Source organism: Podarcis filfolensis (assembly GCF_964270895.1).
Source record: "Podarcis filfolensis genome assembly, chromosome: 6".
Lineage (NCBI taxonomy): Eukaryota > Metazoa > Chordata > Lepidosauria > Squamata > Lacertidae > Podarcis > Podarcis filfolensis.
Genome location: NC_139609.1, coordinates 4,507,033 through 4,534,445, shown reverse-complemented (window position 1 = coordinate 4,534,445; position 27,413 = coordinate 4,507,033). Strand labels below are relative to the sequence as shown.

General features: G+C 46.6%; 1 protein-coding gene across 2 annotated transcripts in view; it reads left to right on the top strand.

Annotated features, from left to right (window-relative positions):
• Positions 1-27,413, top strand: part of ASTN1 (astrotactin 1) — a 215,908-nt gene that overhangs the window by 84,492 nt on the left and 104,003 nt on the right. Inside the window, exons 3-6 of one of the 2 annotated variants that reach the window (XM_083621545.1) lie at positions 7,545-7,938; positions 11,166-11,339; positions 14,161-14,268; positions 27,081-27,230. In XM_083621545.1, the coding sequence (XP_083477671.1) occupies positions 7,545-7,938; positions 11,166-11,339; positions 14,161-14,268; positions 27,081-27,230 (826 nt within the window). The remainder of the gene's footprint in view (positions 1-7,544; positions 7,939-11,165; positions 11,340-14,160; positions 14,269-27,080; positions 27,231-27,413) is intronic. The other variant, XM_083621546.1, reaches the window with a different exon arrangement.

Genomic DNA, 27,413 nt, shown 5'->3' with positions numbered 1-27,413 from the left:
GAGAAGCATGTCTGCCACAGAGGCTATCACTATGTCCAAAGACAGCTCCCTGGGGTGAAGAGCTACTGCTGATGGTTCTCTGATGAAACAGGCATCCAGGATCAGCCTAGTCCCTCTAGTCCAGCCTGGAGCTGCTGCAACTAATCCCTTCCCCACTGAAATCAACTGAGGGATCAAAATCAGCCCTCCATACCCTGCTGCCCCGACTGATGTGAACCCACAGGGCTTTGGAAGTGGCAGTGGATCCACCAGATCCATTTCCTACTCAGATCTACAGCAAAATACAGGGACTTATGCTAAAGCGGCAATGTGAGAACCACGGGGCACACGCTGTCCTGAGGTTCTAGGAGAAAGGGCAGAATTAAAAAATGCGCTGTGCTAGCCCAACGATGAGGCAGAATGAGTCCATCGTCTCAGGCGGCATGAGTGTGGGAGTGCCAAATGGATACTCCTCCAACCCCCTCCCCTTGCAAGCCTCATTACTCGGCAGGCTGATTGGCTGGCTAGCTTTAAGTGGCCCTGGCCTTGAAAAGATAATACAATAATGCACGTGAGCACTTTTTGGGGGAGAGGGGCTTTATAAATATTAACTATATTGTCTGCTGCCACTTGGTTTCTTACCTCCATCGCCTCAGCAAGTATTTGCCTACTTCCCTTTTAATGGAAGAGCTTTAGATACTTGAAAACTGTTGCCATGTCCCCCTTAAATCTTATTTTGTCTAAGCTAAGCATTTCCTGTTTCGGCAGTCTTTCCTCAGTCATCATTTGTTCTCAACTTGTTTATCATCTTTCTGCTCACTGCTGAATTCTCTGTAAACTGCCCGCATCGTTTTCAAAGTGCGGCAACCAAAGCAGACTTAGTGCACTCTGGACTCCATGTCACCACAGCGTTCAAATGGAACTTACTCGCTGAAAGATGTATATTGTTGTTGTTGGCCTCCGTCTGACTCAGGAGGCAATGGAGTGTGCATCCAGGGGTGACTTCAAACCACTGCATTTGAAGCACTGATGCGACCTCTGTGGGTCACAGTGTTTATGGAGATCCTGGGCTGCCCAGATTACAAGACTCCCCCCCCCCCCAGTCTCCCAAAGGAAAGCAGAGCAATACGTTTGGCACCAGCTTGGCCTCCGGAGTTGGCAAAAGGCGCCATCTTAGGGACTCCACTCTGAATTTGTGTAGGGTTTACTCCTTAGCCTTTTCTTCTCCCGAAGATGTCTTGTAAGGCAGCGGAAGTTTAGGCTCAGAGTTTTCCTTCTCCTAGATGGGCTACCTTCCCAGGTTGATTAGCCCCATCTGCCTCTTCAACGTATACAGACAACTCCCCATTTGTGAGGGCTTGCATTCCAGGTCATCGTGCACACCAGTGGAGCCTCTTCCACTTAGACCAGTGATGGGGAACCTGTGGCCCTCCAGATGTTGGACTCCATCACCCCTAAGTATTGGCTTTACTGCCTGGGGCTGCCCATCTGGAGAACCATGGGTTTCTCCCTCCCTGGTTTGGGCCATGGGTAGCCAATAGGGTACCCTCTAGTCCAGGGGTCAGCAACCTTTTTCAGCCATGGGCCGGTCTACCATTCCTCAGACCATGTGGTGGGTCGGGCTATATATATTTTTTGGGGGGGGGGGAATGAACGAATTCCTATGCCCCACAAATAACCGAGAGATGCATTTTAAATAAAAGCACACATTCTAGTCATGTAAAAACATGCTGATTCCTGACCGTCCATGGGCCAGATTTAGAAGGCGATTGGGCTGCATCCGGCCCCTGGGCCTTAGGTCACCTACCCCTGCTGTGGATTAAAATTCACTGGTCCCATCCAGCATGGCCAAGGGTCAACAATTATGGAAGCTTCAATCCACAACATCTGCCAGCCCTTCTCACTGAGTCCAGCCCTTCAAGACAAACAACCTTGGCTTGGAAACATGGGAATGTTTGCCCTCATCTTCCTTTCTTTTGTAGCCTTAAACTAGGGGTTGCAAACCTGTGACCCTCCATCTCTCACCAGTCCGACCCAGCATGGCTAACAGTCAGAGGGCACTGTGTTGGCTCCCCCTGACTTCGACTCTCTCTCCTAAAACCATATGCTCTTGTCTAGTGATCTCTGAAGTGGCACTTCAGGCTCAGGTGGGGATTCACATTGAAAACAGAAAAGCCCCACTACATATTAAAAACTGGCGTGTCAGGAAGAAGGCTTCTCTAGCCTAGTCTTTTCTGTGACAGCTAGTTTTCTAGGTGCAAGTCCTCTGGAGCACCATTCAGTCATGTGAGCCATCGCCTGCATTCTTGACATGGGTTTAGCACCCAGTAAGAGCCAGCGGTTCATCTTTCTCTGGTTGAAAAAGTCTTTCCTTTTAAAAAAACATCTACTTTCACACATCCTTTTTAAATTTTTACCAAAAGTAGTTGTTTTTATCCAGAAGGCTCCCCTAGAGCATCATTATCTGCCATGGCTTGGAGAATTCCATGCAAGTTAGAAAGGACAAGAAATTGGTTATTATATTCTGGACCTATCAATGAAACCACCCACACCGGTTCTTTTGGGTTACCATTAGAATGAGAGTCATTGGTTTTATGTGGGTGGTAATTTTGGTCCAGAATAAATGTGTGGCATTTGTGGGAGAATATTTGCATTTTTAAAAAGTGTAATGAGCTGTTGCTAGGTGACAGAGCTCGGCCATTGTGACTTACACCAATCACCCAATGAAAGCCTGTGTACGTGGGATTCTTTTGCAAAATTAGAGTGCACCTAAAATGACCTTTGATGCTCAAGTCTCATTGCTCGATCAGACTGAATGTGAAAAGCAGAGAAAAATATCCTATTGTGGTTGCATTTTTACAGAATTATCAAGAGACACTGAGCATTTATTTTGCATTTTTGAAAGTTCTAAGTACAAGTGGGTGGCATCAAAAGATCTAGCTGTTCAGGAGCATTTTATTGAATTATTACACAAAAACTTGAGTTCTTTGCTCATTTCCCCCCTTTTGTCTTATTAAAATGAAAAGCCACCAACTGCAATTGATTGAATGAAGTGACACACTTGCCATTTGACATTTTCTGTTTCATTATGGGTGGATGTGTTCTTATCTCTGAGATTTCAGAATGAAATTTGGTACCTGTGTTTCAGTCCCTGTTAAACCTCCATACCCATTTCAAAGGTTGAGGGAAGCAAATGCAAAATATATTGTAATGCAGAACCTCCCTTGAGTACTGAGTTATTGGAGCTGGTGAAGGCATTCAAGGTGCAATTGAGTGATTCACGCTCAAACCTCAACTCAACCCTCACTCCTGTTTTCAAGGAAGCAGGAAAGGAAAGAAACACCTTGTGGTGTGACTTGAGGTCCACAAGTGTGCTTACCAGTTTTCCCACGGCAAGTGCCTCTTTAGTCAGGCAAGGGAGAGGATGGGGTTCCTTGTGCAAGGCCTTGAAACATGTGGCTGGTTTTTAAGGCCTCCGAAGTCATTGTGAAGTCTGTTTTTCCTGCTTTCTGAGTGCCTCCAAAGCTTAGTGTGATACTGGAGGCAACAGGACCTTGCCCCCTCCAACCTTCAACCTCGGACTGGACTCGGACCTTTCGGTTAGCCCACGGGACCAGCACAGCCTGCCTGCCTGTGCAATCTGCAACAAACCCTTCCTATAAACAAGTTGTGGTGTTCCCATTCTGCAGATGATGCTTAGGAGCTGTCTGCACAAGAGTGCAATGAGAAGAGAGTATTATTATCCCACTTTCCTGTGCTGTGTGGCAGAATGTAAGGGTGAGCTTGGGTGAGAATGTATAGTTAATGAACATCTCTCAGCCACCCTTCCACATCCCTCCCTCCCTCCCTTTAAGCTGTAAAGTGCTCTGGCCCTTTCATAACTTAAAGAGACGTGAGTGGATGATTAGTTTGAATTGCAGCCAACTTTCTACTCTTAAAAGCATTTCGCACCCCAGATTTGGGAGCAGGAGGGGGCAGGACCCTAAGTCTCTCCCCCTCCAGGATCCTCTAGGTGTTGAAGAGAGCACTTTCCCCTCTAGTTCCATTTAATGGCTCCCAAAGTTGCCCCTAGTTCTGAATGTAGTGGACCCCCAAACAGGAGCCTCATGGGACAATATCCTATTCATTTTCCTCATTGTGGCCAAGGCTGGAATGAAGCAAACAGTAGGCCGCTTGCAACACCTGTCCTCCCTAAAAAGTTTTGCTGGGAGCAGATTTTCATTTTCCTGTGTCCTCTAAATCTTCTGGATAGAGTGAATTTATAAGTCTGCTACATGCGTATGGAAACCTGAGGTGTATCATGGGATCAACGGCATTGTCTATTCTTCAGTGTGATGGGACCCTCTGCTCATACAGTGGTACCTCAGGTTACATACACTTCAGGTTACATATGCTTCAGGTTACAGACTCCGCTAACCCAGAAATACTACCTCGGGTTAAGAACTTTGCTTCAGGTTGAGAACTGAAATTGTGCTCTGGCGGTGCGGCGGCAGCAGGAGGCCCCATTAGCTAAAGTGGTGCTTCAGGTTAAGAGCAGTTTCAGGTTAAGAACGGACCTCCGGAACGAATTAAATACTTAACCCGAGGTACCACTGTATGTGCATTGCAGAGGCCTTGGGTGTGTGTCTTCATGATGGCACTGTGCAACCCCAGATTTCAGGCCTAGCAGCAGGTTTCAGATTCCCTAAAACTTTGTAAAACTCCAGTTTTGTTAAATTGTGGTTCCTGCTCAATCCTAATCCCATACCAATTGGAATGTATGAAACCAGTTCAAATATTTTTTGGGGTGGAATTTGAAAGTATATCTAATTTTCAGTTGTTTGGTGGATTCCATCTTCCCTGGTGTGTAAAATGAACACTCAGGGTTTGAATGCTCTTTTATTGTGTCTGAAACATCAAAAACCTGAAAGTTTGATGTGTTAAAAAACTTTGACCGGTTAAATATTATGCAAAACTCTGTTTCAGTTTTAATTGGGTGTATTTTCCCCTTTTTAATGAGTGCAGCTGTGGAGAATAGGATATAGTAAACTGAACCCTTAAGAGCTGGCTTCAGGATCCTACCTGTCCACAGTGCTCTGTGCTTTGAAAAGTCTTTGTTCCTCTGCTTAATCTGTTGGTATATATTTTCCCCATTACGGTGGGAGCATTCCATTTCCATTAGGCCAAGAACAGTGGTGGGGAGGGGAGGGGTGGCGGAGGAATAATAATCTTTAGAAAAGTCTTTGATAGCTGCTGGTTCTATTACCCACTTAGTAACTCTTGCTTAATGTCTTGTCCTAATGGAACAGATGATGGTTATTATTTTATTTTATCAAGACTATTCACTGCATAAAAAGGAAGATGGAAAAGACTGGAACATGGCCAAGAAAAAACATGAAGCTCTGCTGGTCATTTATTTATATATTTTTATTCTTTGACGTGCAAAATGTAAAGGGAAGGCAACCCAGCAGAAGGGAGCTGTGGCTTTGCTTATCAGTTCAAGAGTCAGGGTCCTACTTGCTGTGTCAGATTTCTGTTCCGTTTGTTTGTTTGTTTTAACTGAGAAAGTTGAGGTTTTGAGAAGCCCAGTAAATGCTTGCAAAACCTTCTCTGCCTTCTACTCTTTGTGCATTTTCCATGCTGGTTTGCAGCTGCTCTTGTTCCCAAGTCTTTTACTAGTTCAGGGATCAGGGGGGATGATATTTCTTCGCCCAAGCAGGTCAGCCGACACTCCTGGGTTTGCCATGCTGTTCTGACAGTTACATTTCTCCTGCCGGTGCCGCACGGCAAGGCTTTGGCCATGATCCAGCAGGCGTTGTGTGCCATTATGCATGACTAGTTGGGGCAGAATGTGAGTGTGGATGTGCATCCCTTTGAAAGTACAGCAGATAGATAACCCCCGGATTTGGATATACCTGCATCCACATGCAGATGCTATTTTTTTCCCAGAACATCATTTCCAAAGGGATACACAAACCCAGTACACAAACTGTGCCAACTGCAGGCAACTTGCAACTGGAAAGGCATGGCAACAGTGATGTTGCACCAGTCAGAGAACTGTCACCTGTGAGTACCCCCTGCAGGCAGCTATAATCCAAAATGTGTTGGGCCTAATAAAACCACTTTTGTGCACCTTAGGGCTCCCTCCCTGTTTTCTTGTGACTGGGGCCTTCGCTCCTGCTTTATGCCCAGGTAATCAATGGGACACGGCTGCCTTACCAGTGACGTATTTCTTCTTCCCCTGATGCCCATCTTCTTGCAAATAGTTTTGCATGCTTTTATAACTTAACTGAAAAGGAAGTGCGAGTCTCAGATTGAGAGTATGGGGCTAAACAGCAACAACCTTCCCTTCTCTTGATCTGTGGCTCAGCTTCAAGGCACCTGGGTGGCGTATTGGACTCCAGATCCTGTCAGCTCTAGCCAGTACAGCCAATGGTCAAGGATTATGGGAATTGTAGTTTAGTGCTTTAGGCCACAAATGCAGCCTCCAGCCAACACCTGTTTCCTCCAAAGAGATTAAGGAACATGTATCCATCATCTGGCAACATGGCTTGCATTTCTCTCTCACCCTTGACTCCAACCAAGGCCACCCCTAAACATCTGTAACGCTGGATGGAAGTTGATATACAAGCTTCTTCTTCTTCTTCTTCTTCTTCTTCTTCTTCTTCTTCTTCTTCTTCTTCTTCTTCTTCCTCCTCCTCCTCCTCCTCCTCCTCCCTCCACACCAAACAAATTCAATTGTCCAGAGTTTGGGCCCAATGTCATAGCAAGAGCTTTAAAATAAATGTTGATTAACTTAACAGGAAGATACCCAGCAGCTCCCCTTGTGTTTCTGATGCTAATGGCATGACTGTTGAGAAAATCCACGAAAGACATAAGAGTCCAACCCAGCAGGAGGCCTCTTTGAAATGATCTGGAACTGCTTTAGAGCACAGCTCCCATTCATTTCAGTGGTGCTTGTTTAGGACATCAATATTGGTGGTGATTCCAGTAACCCACAATCTGGTATGGAGCCAGAGGAGTAAAAAAGGAGCAGAACGTGGAACGCTAACTGCTAAATTAAGATACAGGACAGTGTGCTGCTGGTTGTTAAAGTGTGCTAACTGTACAGCTATTTGCTGAGTCTTATTTGCTCTGGTTCCTTCTGAAGTGGTTCTTCCACAGTTAACAGCAGCCACATTTCTATGGGTTTTTCTTCTTGCAGCCTTGAAAAATAGCAAATACAGTGGTACCTCGGGTTGAGTACTTAATTCGTTCTGGAGGTCTGTTCTTAACCTGAAACTGTTCTTAACCTGAAGCACCACTTTAGCTAATGGGGCCTCCTGCTGCTGCAGCACCACCGCTGCACGATTTCTGTTCTCATCCTGAAGCAAAGTTCTTAACCCGAGGTAATATTTCTGGGTTAGCAGAGTCTGTAACCTGAAGTGTATGTAACCCAAGGTACCACTGTATTGTTTATTTTTTTCTTTTAAAAAGATAATGAGATACTTGGGGAAGGTACAGGTGCATAGGGTACGCAACCTCTCTGTTGCAATTACACCAAGCCTTTTCCCAAATGTTACCTGAAGTCTCTTGGATTTCTGTAGGGGGGCATGATTGCCTTGCTGCTTTCCATCCTGTGCTTGGTAATGATCCTGTACACCCGCCGGCGCTGGTGCAAACGCCGCCGGGTGCCACAGCCACAGAAAAGCGCCAGCGCTGAGGCAGCCAACGAGATCCACTACATCCCCTCGGTGCTGATCGGGGGCCACGGCCGCGAGAGCCTGCGGAACGCCCGGGTGCAAGGCCACAACTCCAGTGGGACCCTGAGCATCCGCGAGACCCCCATCCTGGACGGCTATGAATATGACATCACGGACCTGCGTCACCATCTGCAGCGGGAGTGCATGAATGGTGGTGAGGATTTTGCCAGCCAGGTCACCAGAACACTGGACTCGCTGCAGGGCTGCAACGAGAAGTCAGGCATGGATCTTACACCAGGTAGGACAGAGACTTAAACTTTGTGTATACTTGCCTTCAATATTGTGTGTGGTTGAGTGGGTGGGTTGTTGCTGTGTTAGGCATAGATTTCATAGAATCCACAGGGTCAGAGGAGGTCCTAATAGTGCCACTGTATTCTGCTCTGGTCAGACCTCACCTGGAGTACTGTGTCCAGTTCTGGGCACCACAGTTCAAGAAGGACACTGACAAACTGGAACGTGTCCAGAGGAGGGCAACCAAAATGGTCAAAGGCCTGGAAACGATGCCTTATGAGGAACGGCTAAGGGAGCTGGGCATGTTTAGCCTGGAGAAGAGGAGGTTAAGGGGTGATATGATAGCCATGTTCAAATATATAAAAGGATGTCACATAGAGGAGGGAGAAAGGTTGTTTTCTGCTGCTCCAGAGAAGCGGACACGGAGCAATGGATCCAAACTACAAGAAAGAAGATTCCACCTAAACATTAGGAAGAACTTCCTGACAGCAAGAGCTGTTCGACAGTGGAATTTGCTGCCAAGGAGTGTGGTGGAGTCTCCTTCTTTGGAGGTCTTTAAGCAGAGGCTTGACAACCATGTGTCAGGAGTGCTCTGATGGTGTTTCCTGCTTGGCAGGGGGTTGGACTTGATGGCCCTTGTGGTCTCTTCCAACTCTATGATTCTATGATTCTATGACTTCCTCAACCTTGGCCCTCCAGATGTTTTGAGACTACAGTTCCCACCATCCCTGACCACTGGTCCTGCTAGCTAGGGATCATGGGAGTTGTAGGCCAAAAACATCTGGGGGGGCCAAGGTTGAGGAAGCCTGATTTAGTCAAACTCCCAGCAATGTAGGAATATGCAGCTGTCTCTTACAGGGATCAAAACTGTGACCTTGGCATTAACCAACTGAACTATCCAAGTCCTTATTCTTTTGTACCCAAAGCCCATCTTTAACCTAAACCCTCAATATGGGACCAGCTTTCAGTTCTGTTGCCCCCTTGTCCATCTTTCTTCTCCCCACCCCCATGTGGTCATTCAAAACAAGCCATGCAAGTCTGGATGCCAGATGGCCCAATTTTCTTTGCAAGGGATGCTCATGGTATTCCAGCCAGGATGGGACAAGCTAGGGCATCCATCCCAGCCACAGCTTGGATAGGGACTCAAAACTAGCATCACAATTCATGCATAAATACAGTTAACAATGTAACATTAAATTATCTAATCATTTCTTTTTTTTTTAAAAAAAAGTCTTTATATACTTTCATGGCACAGAAGATAAATTTTGAGAAAACAATTGCTACAACAGTAAAGAACAAATAACATCTCCTTATAAAATTACAGCCTTTTATCATTCCACGTGTTAAAGTTTCATTTGCTTACTCTTAAGTATGGAATTAAGGGACGCGTGTGGCATTGTGAGTTAAACCACAGAGCCTAGGACTTGCTGATCAGAAGATCAGCGGTTCGAATCCCCGCGATGGGGTGAGCTCCCGTTGCTTGATCCCTGCTCCTGCCCACCTAGCAGTTCAAAAGCATGTCAAAGTGCAAGTAGATAAATAGGTACCACTCTGGCGGGAAGGTAAACGGTGTTTCCGTGCGCTGCTCTGGTTCGCCAGAAGCGGCTTAGTCATGCTGGCCACATGACCCGGAAGCTGTACACCGGCTCCCTTGGCCAATAGATGAGCGCCGCAACCCCAGAGTCGGTCACGACTGGACCTAACAGTCAGGGGTCCCTTTACCTTTACCTTAAGTATGGAATATTAGGCAGGTTTTCAAAATGGTAGCTAAAAAGCCAGTTTCCAGTTTGCCAGGTGAGACCTGAGATGTGTTTAGGCATTTCCCAGAATGCACAAGATATAAAACCAATAGAAGGGGCAATGGTGTACAGGAAGCCTCCGTTCCCAATATTCTGGGTGTGTAAGCAGCTCCTTAGGCCTCCCTGCAATTAGCATGCTTAGTGATGGAAACAAGGTGTTTAGAAACGTCCATCATTGTTGGGAAACCCGGTAAGACACAGTTTCTGCTTGCAGGAGGGTTTCTCAGTGTGTTCAGCTATGCTTGAAAAGGTCTGATTACAAGTTAATCATGTAAAAGTCTGACTAATGCCCAGGCACACTGGAGGTGGGGCTTCCACACACGCCCTGCCCTCACCGTGGCTTGTATTGTAGCTCATGTATTAAGCCCCAATGCCTGCGCATGGGACTCAGCTATACAGCTGCAAATAAAACATTTTAGTGCAAAATACAATGTGATACTAGATGGCGATGGTAAGCCTTATGGAAAATTCAATGTATTAAAAAACACACACTTTAAAAAGCGTTTTCAGAACGTTTTTTAATGTGTGTGTAGATTCCACCATGGTTTAGGTGAGGGCTGTAGTGCAGGAAGAGCTGCAGTTTTTCAGTTGCTCTGTATTTTCAGCCTAGCACAGGAAAGCACATTCAGCTGTTGGAATACTGCAGTTGGGGGAGAAAGAAATCAGAGGCATGTGAGCCTGGTTAGCTTCTGGTGATTGCCCAGGAGCAGCTATCCAGGGCTTTTTTTGTACAGCAGCTTCTGAGCAGCAGCACTGTATAGCACTGATACATCTTAGATCCAGCAGGCATTTCTGTTATTTGCAATGGAAGGAAAATTGATTGGCACAATCGACAGCTTTCTTCCTATGGCAAATAGTCGGTATGTATACGTTTTGTGTGTGTGTGTGTGTGTGTGTGTGTGAGAGAGAGAGAGAGAGAGAGAGAGAGAGAGAGAGAGAGAGAGATATTTCTGGTTGGGATCATGGCTGGAACAAATGGCTAAAGCTAACCCCATAGTGCAGTTGCATTTTAAACTAACACCGAGTCTCATTTGGGCAGTGAGAAACTCCAGCCTCTGTAGCCATACCAATGTGTCAGTAGTTCAGATGTTAACAAGGGCCCAGGCTTTCTTCCCAGGGACTCTGTCCAGGGGTAATTCTTACATCAATAAGAATCTGTAAGTAATTTAATAATACTTTAGCAAGCAAGGATCAAATAATCCTTTTGAACTTGTTTGCTGTTGGTTCTTTGGGAGATGCGAGTAGAGTTGGTCAGCTCTGATCATACAAATGGTTAGTTAACTGCATCAGGATCTTGCCCTTACTGCTCATTGGTGCACACCTGCAGATGACCCTGATGTTATTTCCTGGATTGCTGGAAATGAATACTTTCTCTTTCTTTCCTTCTCCTCCTTCTCTTGCCCTTTCTCCTTTTTTTGTCTCTCTTTCTCAAAAGTTTTTGCCTTAAATTCTTCCTGTTCAGGAAGTGACAATGCCAAGCTGTCCTTGATGAACAAGTATAAGGATAATATCATCGCCACCAGCCCTGTGGACTCCAACCATCAACAGGCTACGCTCCTGTCTCATACTTCCAGTAGCCAGCGCAAGCGGATCAGTAACAAGTCACGAGGTACCATCTAGAGCTTCCTTCTGGATCAGTTGGGGTGGGGTTGGGACAATCGTGAAGGCACATTCTGAGAAGAGCCCTGCTGGCGGCACTGGGCGACATATTCCCATCTCCATGGGATAGGTCAGTTGCCTGTTCTATCTGGGGTCACACTCCCATCAAAGGAGCAGGTATGTAGATTCTGGGGTGCTCCTCGTTCCATGTTTGTCACAGGTGTCCTCACTTGCTAAGGCTTTGGTTGGTACACCAACCCTGGCTGTTCCTGGACTGAGATAGCTTGACCACCTGAGACTGGAGTTGTGCCATGCACTCTCTGTAGGGTTACCCCCCCCCAGGGTTTGTCCAGAAGCTGCAGCTAATGCAGCGTGTGGTAGCTAGGCTACTGGCTGGAGCAGCCTGCCATCAAAGTGTTGCGCTGTGACTGAAAGAACTTTAATGGCTGCCCATCTTCTACCCGGCCAAGTTTAACTTTGCGCCAGTGTAAGTTCCTTCCAGTTGCTGCTGTCATTAGTGATCTCCCTCCATGCTCTTGCTGTCACCCACAGGGCTGCTTTTAGTGTGGTAGTGCCACATGGTTCAAACACTTGCAGAAAGCAGGAATTATGGTGACCAATATCATGAGAGTTCTTTTCAGGATCAACTAAGAGGAACGCTTTGATATTATTTCTTTTCCCTTTAAAGCATTTATGTTATAGATTGCTTTTTCTCCATAAACCGGCTTCCAGGTAACTGTTTTTAAAATTTTCAGTAAAGTTTGGGGGAAAACCCCACACACCAAAAAACCTAATGTCACATGGAACCCCCAGGTCGGGATAGGTTGGCAGGGACTGGCTAAATTTGTAGAGGCATAAAAAGGGGGGCACCCCTTTTTACTTTTAGCCTTGTCTTCATTGACTGGGACCCTGGGATAGATATGGACGTTGGCCACACAAGAATGCCTGAAATACACAGACCCAGTCTCTCTCTCTCTCTCTCTCTCTCTCTCTCTCTCTCTCTCTCTCTCTCTCTTCCTTCTAATGACGGCCATTTCACTAGTTAATAATAGCACTGACAGTGCTGTGCCAACTTATTAGATTCTGCCCCTAATTATGGTAGGCAAATAGAAAGAGCTTGTCATAATATCTGGGATGTATCTACATCTCTGCCTCTTCTTCTTTTAAGCACATCTCATTACTGGCTGTTATTGAATCATCTCTCTCAAGAAGTGCTTCTGCCCGCCCGCCCCATGTGGAGACAGGATCAGGTCTCTACATATTCCTTTACATCAGGGGTGGGGAACCTTTTTCAACTTGAGGGCTATAAGCTGCTGCTGCTGCTGCTATTATCCCTATTGAAGTGAGTCAAAGAAAGCAGTGCAATAAAAATTATAGAAGTACAAATAACAATTAAAAAGGCAGCACAGTATATCTGGAAGAGACTTAAATCAGGCAAGCAGAGGACCACAGCTCTTCATGGGGAACTTTCCAAGGGCTTGTTAGAGAGAGCACCGTGTTCCGTATATGTATGTGTGGGTGAGAGAGATAGAAATAAATTACCCCTTTCCCCTTCCGTCTAGTCATTTTCCAGCTGCGAACCATTGTTCCCAAGCTACTTTTCACCTGCAGAGAATAATAGACTTCTGGAAGGGATCCCCTAGGGTCATCTACTCTAACCTGCCCACAGCTAAGAAAAGAGGTAGAGTGGAGGTGGGGCACCTAAGGTGCAGAGACCAAATATGTCCCTCCAGGACTTTCTGTCTGGCCTCCTAAGGTTCCCTCCCCAACGTCCCCAGCCCTGCTCTACCCCGTCCTGAAGCGCTTTCCCCTGCTGGGATGTGTTGTGCGCTTATGCCCCTTGCTTGCTTGGAGGCCATAGAATTGTAGAGTTGGAAGGAACTGCTAGGGTCATCTCATCCATTGCTGGAAATGGAACGGCATGCGTAGAAACGTCTGACTTTTGTGTTGCTGGATGTAGCCCATTGTCCGAAGGCCATTGTTCTGACCACTTTTGCCTTGGGCCTCTGCCTACTGCTGACATGAGGCAAACCCTACAAGAACTGGGCTGAAAAAGGTTCCCTAACCCTATATATACAGGGACGCGGGTGGCGCTGTGGATTAAACCACAGAGCCTAGGACTTGCCAATCAGAAGGTCGGCGGTTCGAATCCCCGTGACGGGGTGAGCTCCCGTTGCTTGGTCCCTGCTCCTGCCAACCTAGTAGTTGGAAAGCACATCAAAGTGCAAGTAGATAAATACCTTCCAGCAGGAAGGTAAACGGCATTTCCATGCGCTGCTCTGGTTCGCCAGAAGTGGCTTAGTCATGCTGGCCACATAACCCGGAAGCTGTACGGCGGCTCCCTTGGCCAATAAAGCGAGATGAGCACCGCAACCCCAGAGTCAGCCACAACTGGACCTAATGGTCAGGGGTCCCTTTACCTTTACCTTTTCAACCCTATATAGAAAGTCTGTGGGGATTCTGTCCCTTTTTCTTCACACACACACACACACACAGAGAGAGAGAGAGAGAGAGAGAGAGAGAGAGAGAGAGAGATTGAGGCACCTATCCTCCCGGTGTTATGATTTGCAGCCTTGCTTTAAAAACAACAACAACACACACCAAATGAACATGGTGGAAATCGAAACACAGGGCACTGTGTCATGGACCCCATGAAAGAATCCTCTTAAGCAGAATTCAGTGAAGTGCAGTCTTTAATTTCAGCAGGAGCCTTTGCAACCTATGATGAGAAAAGTCTGTATTGTGATGTTGTAATGTTTGGGGAATGGGGTGCAAGAGGGCTCTTCTGGCTACAGTGAGCAGCTGGTTTCCTTTCTCTCTTCTCCGTGTAGCTGGCTCTGCATTTCTGAACCCTGAAGGGGATTCTGGGACAGAGGCAGACAACGATCCCCAGCTCACCTTCTACACAGATCCATCACGGAGCAGGCGGCGAAGTCGGGGTATGTGGCAGCAACTGGGAGGGGGGAGAGGGCAAGTACAGTGGGCAAGGGGTAGAAGGGCATGTCAATCTGGAGACCTTTCAAGTCCAAGCTGCCCTAGCTGTGTGCCAGATCACATGCCTGATGTTGGTGAGCGCTAAGGATAGCGGGAGAATTCCATTTGAATGGCCAGTTCCTTAATTCTAGAGTTCCTCCAGCACATTCAGCATATAGGCTATGTTAGCTTTGGTTCATTTGCTAAGGGGGTGGGAGGCCTAAGTGAGCAGTCGTTTGGACCAAGCATTCAGCATTAAGGCTCCACTGCAGTGGAGTGGATTCTCCTGGCTGCTGTTCCATTTCCTCACTTTGCCTTCCGTCTGCTAAAGCAGGAGATGGCAAACCTGTAACCCTCCCAGGTATAGTTGGTCTCCAACTCCCATCAGCCCCTGCCAGTGTTGCCAGGGCTCAAGGATAGTGGGAGTTTTCAGGGGGAAGGCACTTGGGAGTGGGGTGGGAGGGTACGCTCAGACACGGACCTGAAAACACATTTCTGTGCCCTAGAATGTGTCCCAGATCTCTCTCGCCCCCATTATGCAGCAGTGAGCACTCAGGGCTGATTTCCTTAAGAATGGATAGGTTTGATCTTCTTGCAGTCCATGGGACTCTCAAGAGTCTCCTCCAGCACCAGAATTCAAAAGCATCAATTCTTCAGCGATCAGCCTTCTTTATGGTCCAGCTGTCACTTCCATACATCACTACTGGGAAAACCATAGCTTTAACTATACGGACCTTTGTTGGCAAGGTGATGTCTCTGCTTTTTAAGATGCTTTCTAGGTTTGTTATTGCTTTCTCCCAAGAAGCAGCCGTCTTTTAATTTCGTGGCTGCTGTCACCATCTGCAGTGATCATGGAGCCCAAGAAAGTAAAATCTCTCACTGCCTCCATTTCTTCCCCTTCTATTTGCCAGGAGGTAATGGGACCAGTGGCCATGATATATCAGCCTTATTTTTTTTAAAAAAAAAACAACAACAGGGGGCTTCTGCAAGATTTCACTCATACAAGACTTCTGTATTAAATGTTTTAAAAGGCTGGTTTATGTACTGTACAGCCTTAGAAACATATTTATCTACTGTAACAAAGAGAGACTACCATCACAAAGTCATACTGTCAGATGGCTTCTAGTCTTAGCTTTCAGGATTTCTCTTTTTCAAAATTGTATCTTCAGTTTGCCCCCTTCCCCATTCTTCTCATGCAAAACTCAAGGAAATCGACCCCTCCATGTTTTTTGCTTGACTAGCTCCACACCCACAATGGCTGCTTTGCAAAAACCAAGTCTGCAAGCAAGCTGTTCTTTTTGGCATTTGTGTGGGTTTGTTTGAGGCTGCGAGTTTTCTTCTTCTTTCTCTCTTCTCCCTCTGCCCCCTTCCCCACTCCTCAAAACACAGATTTATTCTTTAAAAAAAGCAAGCAAGCAAACAAACAAAAGCTATCCAGGAGAGTAAAATGCAACAAAGAAAGAAAAAGTAAAGGCACCACTGCCTGCCACATTTGCCAAGTTTCTATAGATGGATCTTTCCAGCTGGCAACATTTGCTCTTGTGCAATTCCAGCACGATTAGAGAGAAAAGGGTCCTTGTGAAAGTATTTCCTGTCCTCCTGTGCAAAGGAGGGGCAAGACAACAAAAGCAGCAGAGCACAGCAGACATTCTGTCAAGGACAGCCCACCGGTGTGGATGGCAAATCATGGAATAGCAATGAATATCCACGAGGGGCGGAAGCAGGAATGTGTGACAGCTAACGTGCTGGTGTGCCAGTCTCACACACAGGTGATAGAACGCCCCATTTCTGGCATTGAGCCTGCGTGTCTGCTCTCCTCTTGTCCCTCTGAATTTATTCCCTCTGAATTTTATGCTCCTCTCAACCCCGTTCATATTTCCTTGGAAGTAAAGTAACGGTAAAGGACCCCTGGACAGTTAAATCCAGTCAAATTTGACTATGGGGTGTGGCTCACGGAAACACCATTTACCTTCCTGCCACAGTGGTACCTATTTATCTACTCGTGCTGGTGTGCTTTCGAACTGCTAGGTTGGCAGGAGCTGGGACTGAGCAACGGGAGTTCACATTGTCGCAGGGATTCGAACCACCGACCTGATCAGCAAGCCCAAGAGGCTCAGTGGTTTAGACCACAGCGCCGCTGCTCCCTTTCCTTGGGAGTAGGGCCTACTGAGTGGGACTTATTCCCAAGTGAAGAACTTTGTGTTCACCTTCCCCCTGCTTCTTGGTTTTTCTCTTTCATACCTCCTTCCCCTCATAATGTTTCTCACTGGTTGCACACTTCTTTCCTTCCGTTACCTTTTAACTTTGCGTTTCTCGTGCCTCACCCGCTTCCTGCTTCCCTCTGTGCATTGCTACTTGGAAGCAAGTCCTGTGGAGTCCAGTGGGACTTGCTCTGAAGTAACTGTGCACTGCATTCCATCTTTTTTGTCTTATAACATGTTCTCCCCTCTTTGGGGATGCTCCTTACAGGTGGAGACTACCGCTCAGGAATGCTCAAGCGATTAGATATTTGTGAATTCCGATACAATGACCTGATACACCCAGAGGCTTGGGAAGGGTGTGTGTGCGGGGTTGCAGCCCGCCCCTGGTGTCAACCTTGAGGGGATAACAAAATGGCATACCGCAGGGGGTGGCACTTACCGCGGGGCCTGACCTGCAGTGCGCCTGAGCCACACGTCTCTCCTGGGAGTGACACGGTGACTCGGCGCCCCATGCTGCCCAAAATGGCAGCATGGGGCTTGCGTCTGTCAGGCGGACTCCGTGGGCAACTCGCTGTGATGCCCCCCCAGCAGATCGCCGCAGCACCCCCCTGGGTGCCCCCCCGGGCAGTTCGCCCCACCACCACCTCTCTGGGTGCTGGAGCAGCTAGCTACACCCCTGCAGGGCCTTGCAGAGCCAGGCAGAGGCCCGGGCCAGGTAAATAATGTGCCCCCCCTTTTTTTACCCTGGGGATAACTGAAGTCTTATAAATAAGTAAGTATGTAAATAATTTTCACAAAAGTTATGCTGACAAATAATTGTATTTCAAGGCTTGAACAGTATCTGCATATAAAGACAAAATGGAAAATATAGATATATAATAGTGCTTTTGGCAAGGCTCCCTTTGGAATCGGAGGCCTGGGCCAAGTGGCCCATATGCCCCCCCCTCTGTTTGGGCCTGCACCCCTGGATACACGTTCTTTGGATTTCAGACCTCCTCAGGATTTTTTTAATGCCATATCCATTATATCTAAAATTGTGTATTTTGGGAGCTTTAGGAATAGGCCCCCTTGGGGAGGAGGAGGTGGCAAAGTGGGGTGGAAGTGAAAGAAGACTATGTAGCATAAGAGGAAGCAGGCAAGGCAGCCTGGAGAGCAAGGAGCAATGTTGAGAAGGAAGATTAAGGAGGCATGGACGGCGGGAGAGAGCAGGGGAAGGAGAGGGCTGAGGGAAAGGAAGTGGTGAGAAAAAGGAAGAAGGTAGCGACCCCCTAACCCCAGAGCAAGGGGAAGGGAGATGATGAGAGCAGAGGGAAGCTGTGCATTTAGACAGAAGTGTCCTTCAATGAGATAGAATCATAGAATTATAGGGTTGGAAGAGACAACAAGGGCCATCTAGTTAACCCCCTGCAATGCAGGAATCTTTTGCCCAGTGGGGGGCTCAAACTCACAGCCCTGAAATTAAGAGCTTCATGCTCTGCCCACTGAGCTATAGAGATGTGGTACCCAAACTTTCTACTCCTTCCCAGCCAGGGGTCTCTGACAATAAGAGGATGTCTGTGTTTCGGAGGACCCTTGTGGCTTTAGGCAGGATAACCTTGCCTGTGTACTTTGGTGCAGATTTTTATTACAAATAACTGATTAGTGTGGAGACAGGACAGAGTGGACTGTGCCATGGACTGGAAATATCTCCAGCAAGGATGGAGGGATCAAATACGGTGTTATTTTCTTTCCCTGTTGAAAAAGCAACCAGATGTGTCTCATATGATTACTAAATGGTGAGGAAATGGCACCCAATACATGCTTAGTTGCAAAGAGTTTCCCAGTTACTGCTAGACCATCTTGGCTCTTCCCCAACCCCTGTGACGGTTACGTGTTATCTTTTCTCCCTGCAATCTTCCTCTCCACCAAGGCTAGCAAGTGGTTAATGGGGCATTTCTTCCACCCTTGTCATTCTGCTCCCCACCCAAACTCCATGGTACAGAAGTGAGTGCTTCTGGCCTTCCCCTTCCTCGGCGGATGAGCTGATGTGGAAAGAGTTTTCTCAACACAAAATTTTGGAAAGCATTGCCCCTGAAAAATGTAGTTGTGGAAAATCAGAATGCAAAGCTTAAATCATCTGAAGCCTTCCCCATCCCCCCACCCCTTTAAGAAGAGCTCCCAGCGGAGCCGACACAATCCATCATCTTTTCCAGACTGATAAACACATTTCTATGATAGATTTCTCTCTGCATGAGCTGTCTGGATGAGATCTCTGAAACCCAGGCTCTGTCTGTTCTGCTCGCATGTTGTGGATCCCTAAGGCAGCTAACTCTGCAGTGTCAAGGAGCCAGTTGTTACGGAGAAACCAAACCATGGAAAGGACTGGGAAGGGGGGTTGTGCATTAAATAGTTAGAGAGTGCTCATCTCTTCCTTTGGACTACCATATTTTAAGGCCAGGTACTCAGACCTGTTTCCCATGGTATTCCGCCATATTGAGGCCTCTTCAATCCAGTTGTTTGTGGACTGCCCCCAAGAAATTTCAGCAATCAGATTCTTCTTCTTTTGACTTCCCTCAGCATTGCTACAAATGCCTGACCTGAGCAGCACCCACCAAATTTACTTCGCGTTTCATTGTAGGCGAACTTCAGTGACAACTCAAAACTGATTCTCTGTGTGTTCCAGCTGTCTCAAACCTTGGATTCGGCAACCAGACCCTAGGATGATATCAAGGCCTGGGGGCTCCCACGGTATTTTTGCCCCGCCCTCCCAAGTGGCAGAAATAGAGCTGATGGTGTCTCTTTCTTTATTCTGTTTTGTGAAAAAGAAAGAAAAGTGAATCAGTTTGTTCTCTCCCTGGTGCCTGGTAAGGGCAAAAGGGAAATGAGTGAATGAGTTTTCCCAAAGCAAAGAAAGGGGCACCCATTCCCTCCTCCTCTCCTCACCCCGCCTTGCTTCTTACTAGATAGCAGTGAAGGGAACAAGCAGATCCCTTTTTCTGACCCGCCCCCCAGCAATATTTCTATAGGTTGTCAAGCACAGCCAACCATTTATAGAAAAAGCTTTTGGGAGGGATTAGAAAAAGGGAATTGATCCATCATTCTTTCTCTTTCTCAACATCTGCCTTGTCAATATCTCTCCCCCCACCCCAAACAGTTGACAATACAGTGACAAGAGTAGCAGTCTCAGAATCTTCTTTTTCTATCTCTTTATGGACCAGGTGTGCTCCTGTAGTTAGTGCAAAGCTCCAGACACTTGTGCCAGCCATCTTCGTTGTGGAGGGTGGCTCTGGGCTCAGGTGAGGGTCCAGACCCCCTGGGCAGTTAAAGCTGGTGGGTGACCAGTTCACTGGACCTTCACTCTGATTGCAGCAGTCCACCCGCTCTGGGTGGCAGTTGCATTGCTGTCTGAGGGAGCCCAAGGATGGTCGGGTCTCTGTCTTGCACCCCACCAACACCACTGACCAAACCCAAGTGCATTCCTCTCTGGGTAATGGTTGTCAGATATGGGTGCTGCTGCCCTGCCATCTGCTGCAGCGGGCCAGAAGATAGCATTGTTGCTTTCTGCTCATGACAGCAGACAGGTAACGGCAGGGTGACCAGTAGGCTCTCCTAGGAAACCCCAGTCTCTGGCCTGGCTCTGTAGTTAACTCTGCAGTCCCAAAGCAACCCTCTTTGCACTTGGGGCTCGTTTTGCCTTTAGCTTTGTGGGCATAGGTTCAGTGCAGTGTAGCAGATGCCTGCATTAATGGCAAGCCTGAACAAATTGTGACCCAGCAGCCATGTGTTGTGCGGCTTGTGCAGGAAGACTGCAAAAACTGGTTTGAAACAGGTTTGGCAAGCTCCTCCTGGGCAGCACTGGCAGAGAAACTGGGGTGCGGAGGGAGTGGACCACCCCTGGCACCACTATTCTGGCAGGGTGACATTGTGACATCCCCCTGGACACGCACCATGCACCCCTGCATGCGCCGGGCACCATGCCCCCACAGGCGGTGTATCACACCCCAGAACACGCGCTACGCCCTCAGGATGCACGTCACGCCCCCTGGGAGCGCTAACCACACCTCCTCCTGCTCTCCGCCCCCAGTAGCGGAGCATGCAGCTTCGCCACTGCTGGGTGGGCTACTGTATGCAGATAGTTTGTTGCCACTGGTCTGCTTGGTCATACATGTTCATAGCTGTCAACTTTTCCCTTTTCTTGCGAGGAATCCTATTCGGAACAAGGGAATTTCCCTTAAAAAAAGGAAAACGTTGACAGCTATGTACAAGTTTGCGTAGGCCTGCTAAGTCATGGGCAGGACCACAAGTCTTCCTGCTGAGGGATGCTACAAACCCTTGCTCCTTATACCCTTGCAGCATCCATGTTGAAAGCACACACATCTGTGACCTCAGTTAATTTTAATGTGCACTCTTGATTTCTAAGTTTCCCAGTTAATTTAGCCATTTCCACAAACTCCATTAACTTAGTTTGCCAGTCTTCCTTGGTGGGGACGACTTCTTCTTTCCAGTGTTGGGCTAGCAATATCTGAGCGGCCGTTGTTGCATACATGAACAAATTATTGTATTCTTTAGGTAGACCCATTCCTGTAATACCTAATAAGAAAGCTCCTGGTTTTTTAACAAAGGTTATTTTCAACATTTTTTTTCAATTTGTTATATATCATTTCCCTTTTTAAAAAAATAACCTTACATTGCCACCACATATGATAAAACATACCTTCTACTTCTTTACATTTCCAACACTTATTTTCACTTGTTTTATACATTTTTGCCAGTTTAACCGGTGTTAAATACCATATAGTTCTCTTTAAGTAAGGTACAGGCCATAATTTTTAAATCATTCTTCCATAGTCTTTAAAAAACATGTGTAATGTGATAGTCAATGTTTAACTTTGGAGATAATTAGAGATACAGATTTTATTGACATTCATGAATGTAGATAATACAAAGGAACCAAGGGAAGGAGTAGAGGGAAGTCCCATAATGTGGATTTAATATTGATTCTGTATGCAGCTGTTATAAATCTTTTATTTTATGGGGGGTTTTTAATGCAATGATTTTGGGGTTTTTTGGTGGAAATTAATAAAAATATTTTACTCTCAAAAATGTTAATGTACACTCCATGAAATAACAATAGACTGGGTGACTGTTGTTCTGAGTCACGAGTGAAGGGAGCAGCTTACGTTGCCTCTTCCTGGCCTTCTCCAGTATCAACCATCTTCCAAGCTTTAGGATCAGTTGGGAGGCCATGTTGGTGGTTGTCCCAAATGGTGGTGACCTATGCCATTGGCTTCTCAGAAGCAGTCACTCATTTGTGGAATGCCCTCCCTTGAGAGTGTGGTGCGTCAATCTCCCTCGCTATTAACATTTAGAAGAAATTCAAAGACGTTCCTGTTTACCCAGGCATTGGCTGGCTGAAAGTTGTGTCCCTGGCAACCCTGAAATTGTTAGTTTGAGAGCAAATAATTGCTTTTTTGAAAGTTGCTTTAAACTGTTTCTAGAAGTTTTAATTGCATAAGTATTGATGTGTTTGCCTCCCTGGGCTCCTTGGGAGAATGTGTAGTGTATATATCCAGTAAATAACAATAATACAAGTTTTCTACATTTTGGTTAGGTGGAGAATTTACAGCAAGCGTCTTGTGAATCAAGATCGCTAGTACTTAGTTACTCTACTGTAATCATCAATTTCGACCAGCATTTTATCATTCCTATAATTTGCAGATAAGGAGTTAAGCCTAAAGGAGTCTGGCTTGTCTAAGGCTACCCAGTATGCTCATGGCAGAAGAGATGCTCCAAAATGTGATTTTGCAATGCACATTCTCATTATTTCTGTACCTCACAATTACCTATAGCAGCTTTAGCAAGTTAGACAGCTCATCCCCCAGCCCCCTTTTAAAGGAACAGGATTTGTGTATTTGGTACACATACCTTGTAGATATGCTCCTGTAATTGTTTATGCAAATGATCTCTAAATGTTTTGGCCAGAGGTATAAGTGCTTTTGAGGATTAAACCTGCCTTTGTCCAATGGAGTCCCTGCTGTTCTTTGTAGTGACCGGCTTCCTATAGACAAAGAAATATTAACATACATGTTATTAGGTGCCTTTAAGAAAGAAAACGAAGTAGCAAATCATAAATGATCACTTTTTGCTGTCAAAGTGGCTTCAAAGCTTCTTTTTCTTGCAATGGCTTCCCTGCTGATCTTCTACCGACATTGCTGAAAGCAGGAATATACAGTTTTGTGAGCAAGGCAACAGCTGATTGGGTTAATTTGGCCCAGAAGGTTCCCAGCCCTTGTTGGGTGGCAGTTAGCTGTTGTCCATCTGGATGCCAAGCTGCCCTTTCAGAACTGGACCCATTTTGGGGAAGAAGTGATGGCGCATGGCACAACATGCACAGCTTGTTGGGTTGGAAAGCCTTGCCTAGGCAGAAAGCCAACATCTGTGTTCTCAGTTCCCAACAAGTGGTTATCTTGAGAGCTGCAAAACCAGACCCTGGAAAATACCAGGGCAGTTTGAATCTATCTCTGAAACTGCTGCCAATTTGCCACTAACATTGGCCCCCGGCTAATACTTCAGCTGTCCAGAAAACGTGGCATCATCATAAATGGCCCCAAAATCATATTATCGTATCTGCTGATGTAACCATTAGTGTGATACCTCAACCGGCCATGCACTAAATTTGATTGGCCTCATCTGAGTACTAATGACAGAGCCAATGAAGTATAGAGTCTAAGTTTTGAGTTTGTATGTGGAGGATTCCAGTTCAGGCATCCACTCGGCTATTAGGCTTGCTGTGGGAGTGGGAGTGGGGAGCAGGACAGACACTGTTGTTATAATCACTTTCAATTTTTTAAAAAATATTTTATTAAGGGTTTTATTGTTTTACAGTGTAAGTGTAGTGCCTCGTATTTTTTTTTTCCATGTAACATTTTTACAAATCCGTTTCATTTGTTGAGGCATTAGGGGGAGAAGAAAAAAAAAGGAAAAAAAAGAAAGGGGGTGGAGGGAGGGAAGATGGATGGGGGTGGGGTCGGGTAGCGGTGTTTCTATTATGCTTAATGTATGTAGAGTTTGGTGTCAGTGTGCTTGTGTTGTTCACTTGTGTTCCTTTGGTGGTGAGAGAGGTTGGGGTTGGCCTAGGGTGTGATTGTTTGTTTGTGATTGGCTGTGGTGATCTTTGTTTTCATTGTTCTTTCTAGTGTTTGACATGTACTCAATGCATTAGAATAAACCCAAATTCAGAAAAGTTCTCCCGTGTGCTTATAATGCAGTGAGACACCAACAAAAAGGAGCAGGAGGGGGAAGGAAATAGGGGGGGGGGGGATAGAAAGAGACAAAGCAAAGAGGAATATGAAAACAGAACAAAACCAGTCCTAACCAATTAAGAGTATGATAACCAGGGAAAAGAGAAAGTTTAAAGAAGAAAGGTAGACATTTAAACATTAGGGAAATAAGAGTATTTTCTTACAGCTCTGCTGCAGCTAAGAAGACAGTGAGAGCACAGCAAGCTAAAACTGGAAGAACAAAAGTTTTGTGAATACTGTGAAATCCAAGTACAGGTGGCACAAAATCCATGCAGACAATTATAAACTGTGCAAGCTTTTCTTTCATAATTGTATGATGTGATAACAGAAGACAGCGAGCAAATAATAAAGAGGAGCAACATGATTTTGAACAAGAATAAAGCCAGCCACCTAGAAAGAGCAATTAACCATTCACAAGCAGAACTGAGATGGGAGGTGCAAGAAGGCAGCCTGGGAGATTGATCAGCAATGTTCCTCGAGCCAGTAGGAGATGTGAACCAGCAGAGCAAAAGGCACACAGAACTTGTGTCTCCAGGAGGGATATTCTACAGACCCCCATGGCATGATGGTGTGCCAGGCAGGCACTTGATACCTTAAACAGCATCACTGCAGTGCCGGTGTTTGCACTAAGTAGTAGAGTCTCGGTGTTGGCAGTGGGAGAAACATCCGGGGGCGAGGCAAGGGCAGTGGTAAAGAGAGGAATGCGAGAAGCAAGAAGTGCAAGGTCTGCATGTGAGCAAGTGCAGGTACTGGCACTTGTACTTTGCTTTGGCTGGGTGTGATGTCAGTTTCTAGGGAGAATCTAGCTCTCAGCTTAGCTTGCAGATAGAGCCAGAGTGGTAGAGGCAGTCAGCTAATTTAATTTATTTATTTCCAAAGTTATCTTTTTTACTCATTTGCTTGGAAACTAAACAATTCCAACTTTTTCAAAAAAAATAATTAAAACAGCTATTTTCAGTTTTTGCTATAAAAGTGAGCCTTCAAACAGGGACTAAAACTCACAGATAGTCTACACTGCTCCTATCTCACAAGGCCTGGGGCAGGGCATCGAAAGCTGATAAACATGAGTGCTTGTCTGAAGCTTCAGGTTTTATTGTGCCAACCCTTCCCGCCTATCGAAATGTTTCCTCTGCCCTGCTGGGACATCATACCGGCTGTCAGAGATAGTGGATGGCAGGATGCCTTGATGCCCAGGGGAGTTGGAGAGAGGCTGCCACTCAAGAGCGCGTCTCTGAGACAGTGATAGATCCACTTTGCAGGGAGCACACAGGCTTGGTGGAGCACTCTGTGGCGTGCCATTAATTACCCCAGAGACCCTGACATCTCCATCCTTGATGTTCATCAATACAGTTTAGGGTACTCTTAGCTGGCACTACTTTTGGAAATTACCCATCTCCTTTCCTAGAGCATCACATATGAGGCAAATGGTGAGGCAAAGGTTGTGCATTAGATGCTGTTTTCCCATCAAGATCCACAGGGCACACCCAAATCCTTGGGACCTCATTGACCACATCCTTCTCCCTTCGCTCTGCATTTCATCTAAGGGTCTGTGCACCTCTTTCTTTCTTTCTTTCTTTCTTTCTTTCTCTCTCTCTCTCTCTCTCTCTCTCTCTCTCTCTCTCTCTCTCTCCCTCTCTCTCTCTCCGCAGTCCCTTGCCTTGCTAACTTTCCACCATCCACTGGTTATTTCACCACAGTAGAAAACTGGGCTACTTGTGGTCCACAGGATGAATGGGTGGTCCTACCTGAAACCCAGGAGAGGGGCGAAAGGAGATCACTGCAATAACTTGACAACACAAGTCAGCTTGAGAATGACAGTCAATGGTGTTCATTATCTGGACAGACACATATAATAGGCTCCACTCTATGATCACAGGCCTTTGAGTGTTATCAGAGTGACATGGGATGAACCTCAGGTACAACAGCTCACTTGGTCATGCTGTCACATTTAAAGGAGAACAAATCCAGGTGGCATTTGGGGTTTGAGGAAACCATTGTTGCAAGCCAGCAGGTCCATGACCAAGGAAGAATCCTCAATAGGTCCCTACCTAACACACCCTGGGCAGGAAGAGGACAAGGAAGCAGGTGACTGACTCACCTCCCTGTCCTCTAGATTGAGGCAGACACAACTAGGTTGGCCATGCTGCTCTCTCAATCCAGACTCTGATATAAGCCAGCCACAGAATGCAGTCAGCAGTCACCTCTCTGGGCTTTCCTGCTCAGCCACTCTGTTAACGGATGCATATATATTATTCAGTAACAATTTCCACATCTCCTCTAAAACCTAATGTCTAGTGGATTAGAGGCCCAGACTGATAAAGTGTCCTGTAAATTGAGACCAGCACCCTCAACTTGCCATGGGGTGGGGCTGTGTACCTATACATTCTGCACCTGACCTTTCCATGATTCACATTGTGTGGCAATGTGCTTTCTGTTCAGTTCTGTTCCAGTGTCAAGGAGCTGTCGAGTGAACCCAGGCCATCCACAGGGCTGGCACACACGCGGAAGGCACAAAACACAGTTAGTTCTTTATTAACAGGAAATAACAACACAACAGAGTCCTCTGGTTCGCCTTAACCCAGACGTTGCTGAAAATGACCACTAGGTCCACCCTCCACCCTCTGAGCCTTTCACTCTGGATCCCTCCCAAGCAGATGAAGGCTGCGTTGAGAGGGCAAGCTCTGCGCCTGTCTGGCCCATTGCTCAGCAACATGCAGGATTCTCCTTGAGTGGAGCGTCAGAGGGGTAGGAGAGTCAGCAGGACTGGGTCTGTCCTGCTGCTGGGTAGCAAGGGCAACCTCTGACTCCTCTCTGTTTGTGTCTGTACAGTGTGAGCACAGTGTCTCTCGGCCTCTAACCCTGTCCTGGGAGGCCCATCTTTTCCTGACCACCCTTGATCGCTCAACCCCCCTGCTTCTCGTACCTGCCAGCTCATCCCTTTCCCAGACAGCTGCTCAGTGTACCACCGGCATGATACCAGGTCTAAGCCATCATCTTCTGTGTCCTCCCTGAGGGGCTCTTGGGTGGGTGGTTTCCACCACTCTTCCTCATCTGTCCCTGACATCCAATTCAGATCAGAGGCTGTCCAAGTTCTCTCTCTAACCTTGCCTAGTTAAACAAACAAAGAAAGAAATTTTAATCACATGCAGCTGCATTTGCCATGATCCCCAGGCTCGTCTTCTGTTTTTAACTGATGTAGCTCTGAGTGTTGTGGCCCATGCCTAAAGGTGGGTTTTCTCTGGGTCTATACTGTCACAATGGCTTTATTTTCATCTCTCCTTTCCTTTGCCATTTTAGTAGGTTCCCCAAGGAGTCCTGTTAGCAAGACTACCCTGACACTCATCAGCATCACCAGCTGTGTCATTGGCCTGGTCTGTGCCTCCCACGTCAACTGCCCGCTTGTGGTCAAGATAACATTGCATGTTCCAGAGCACCTCATCGCTGATGGTGAGCCAACACTCTGTCACCCTGTTTCACTTCCTTCTGGATAAGTAAAAGGACCCCTGGATGGTTAAGTCCTGTCAAAGGCAACTATGGGATGTGCGCTCATCTCGCTTTCAGGCCGAGGGAGCCCGCGTTTGTCCACAGTCATGACTAAACCGCATCTGGTGCAACAGAACACCATGACGG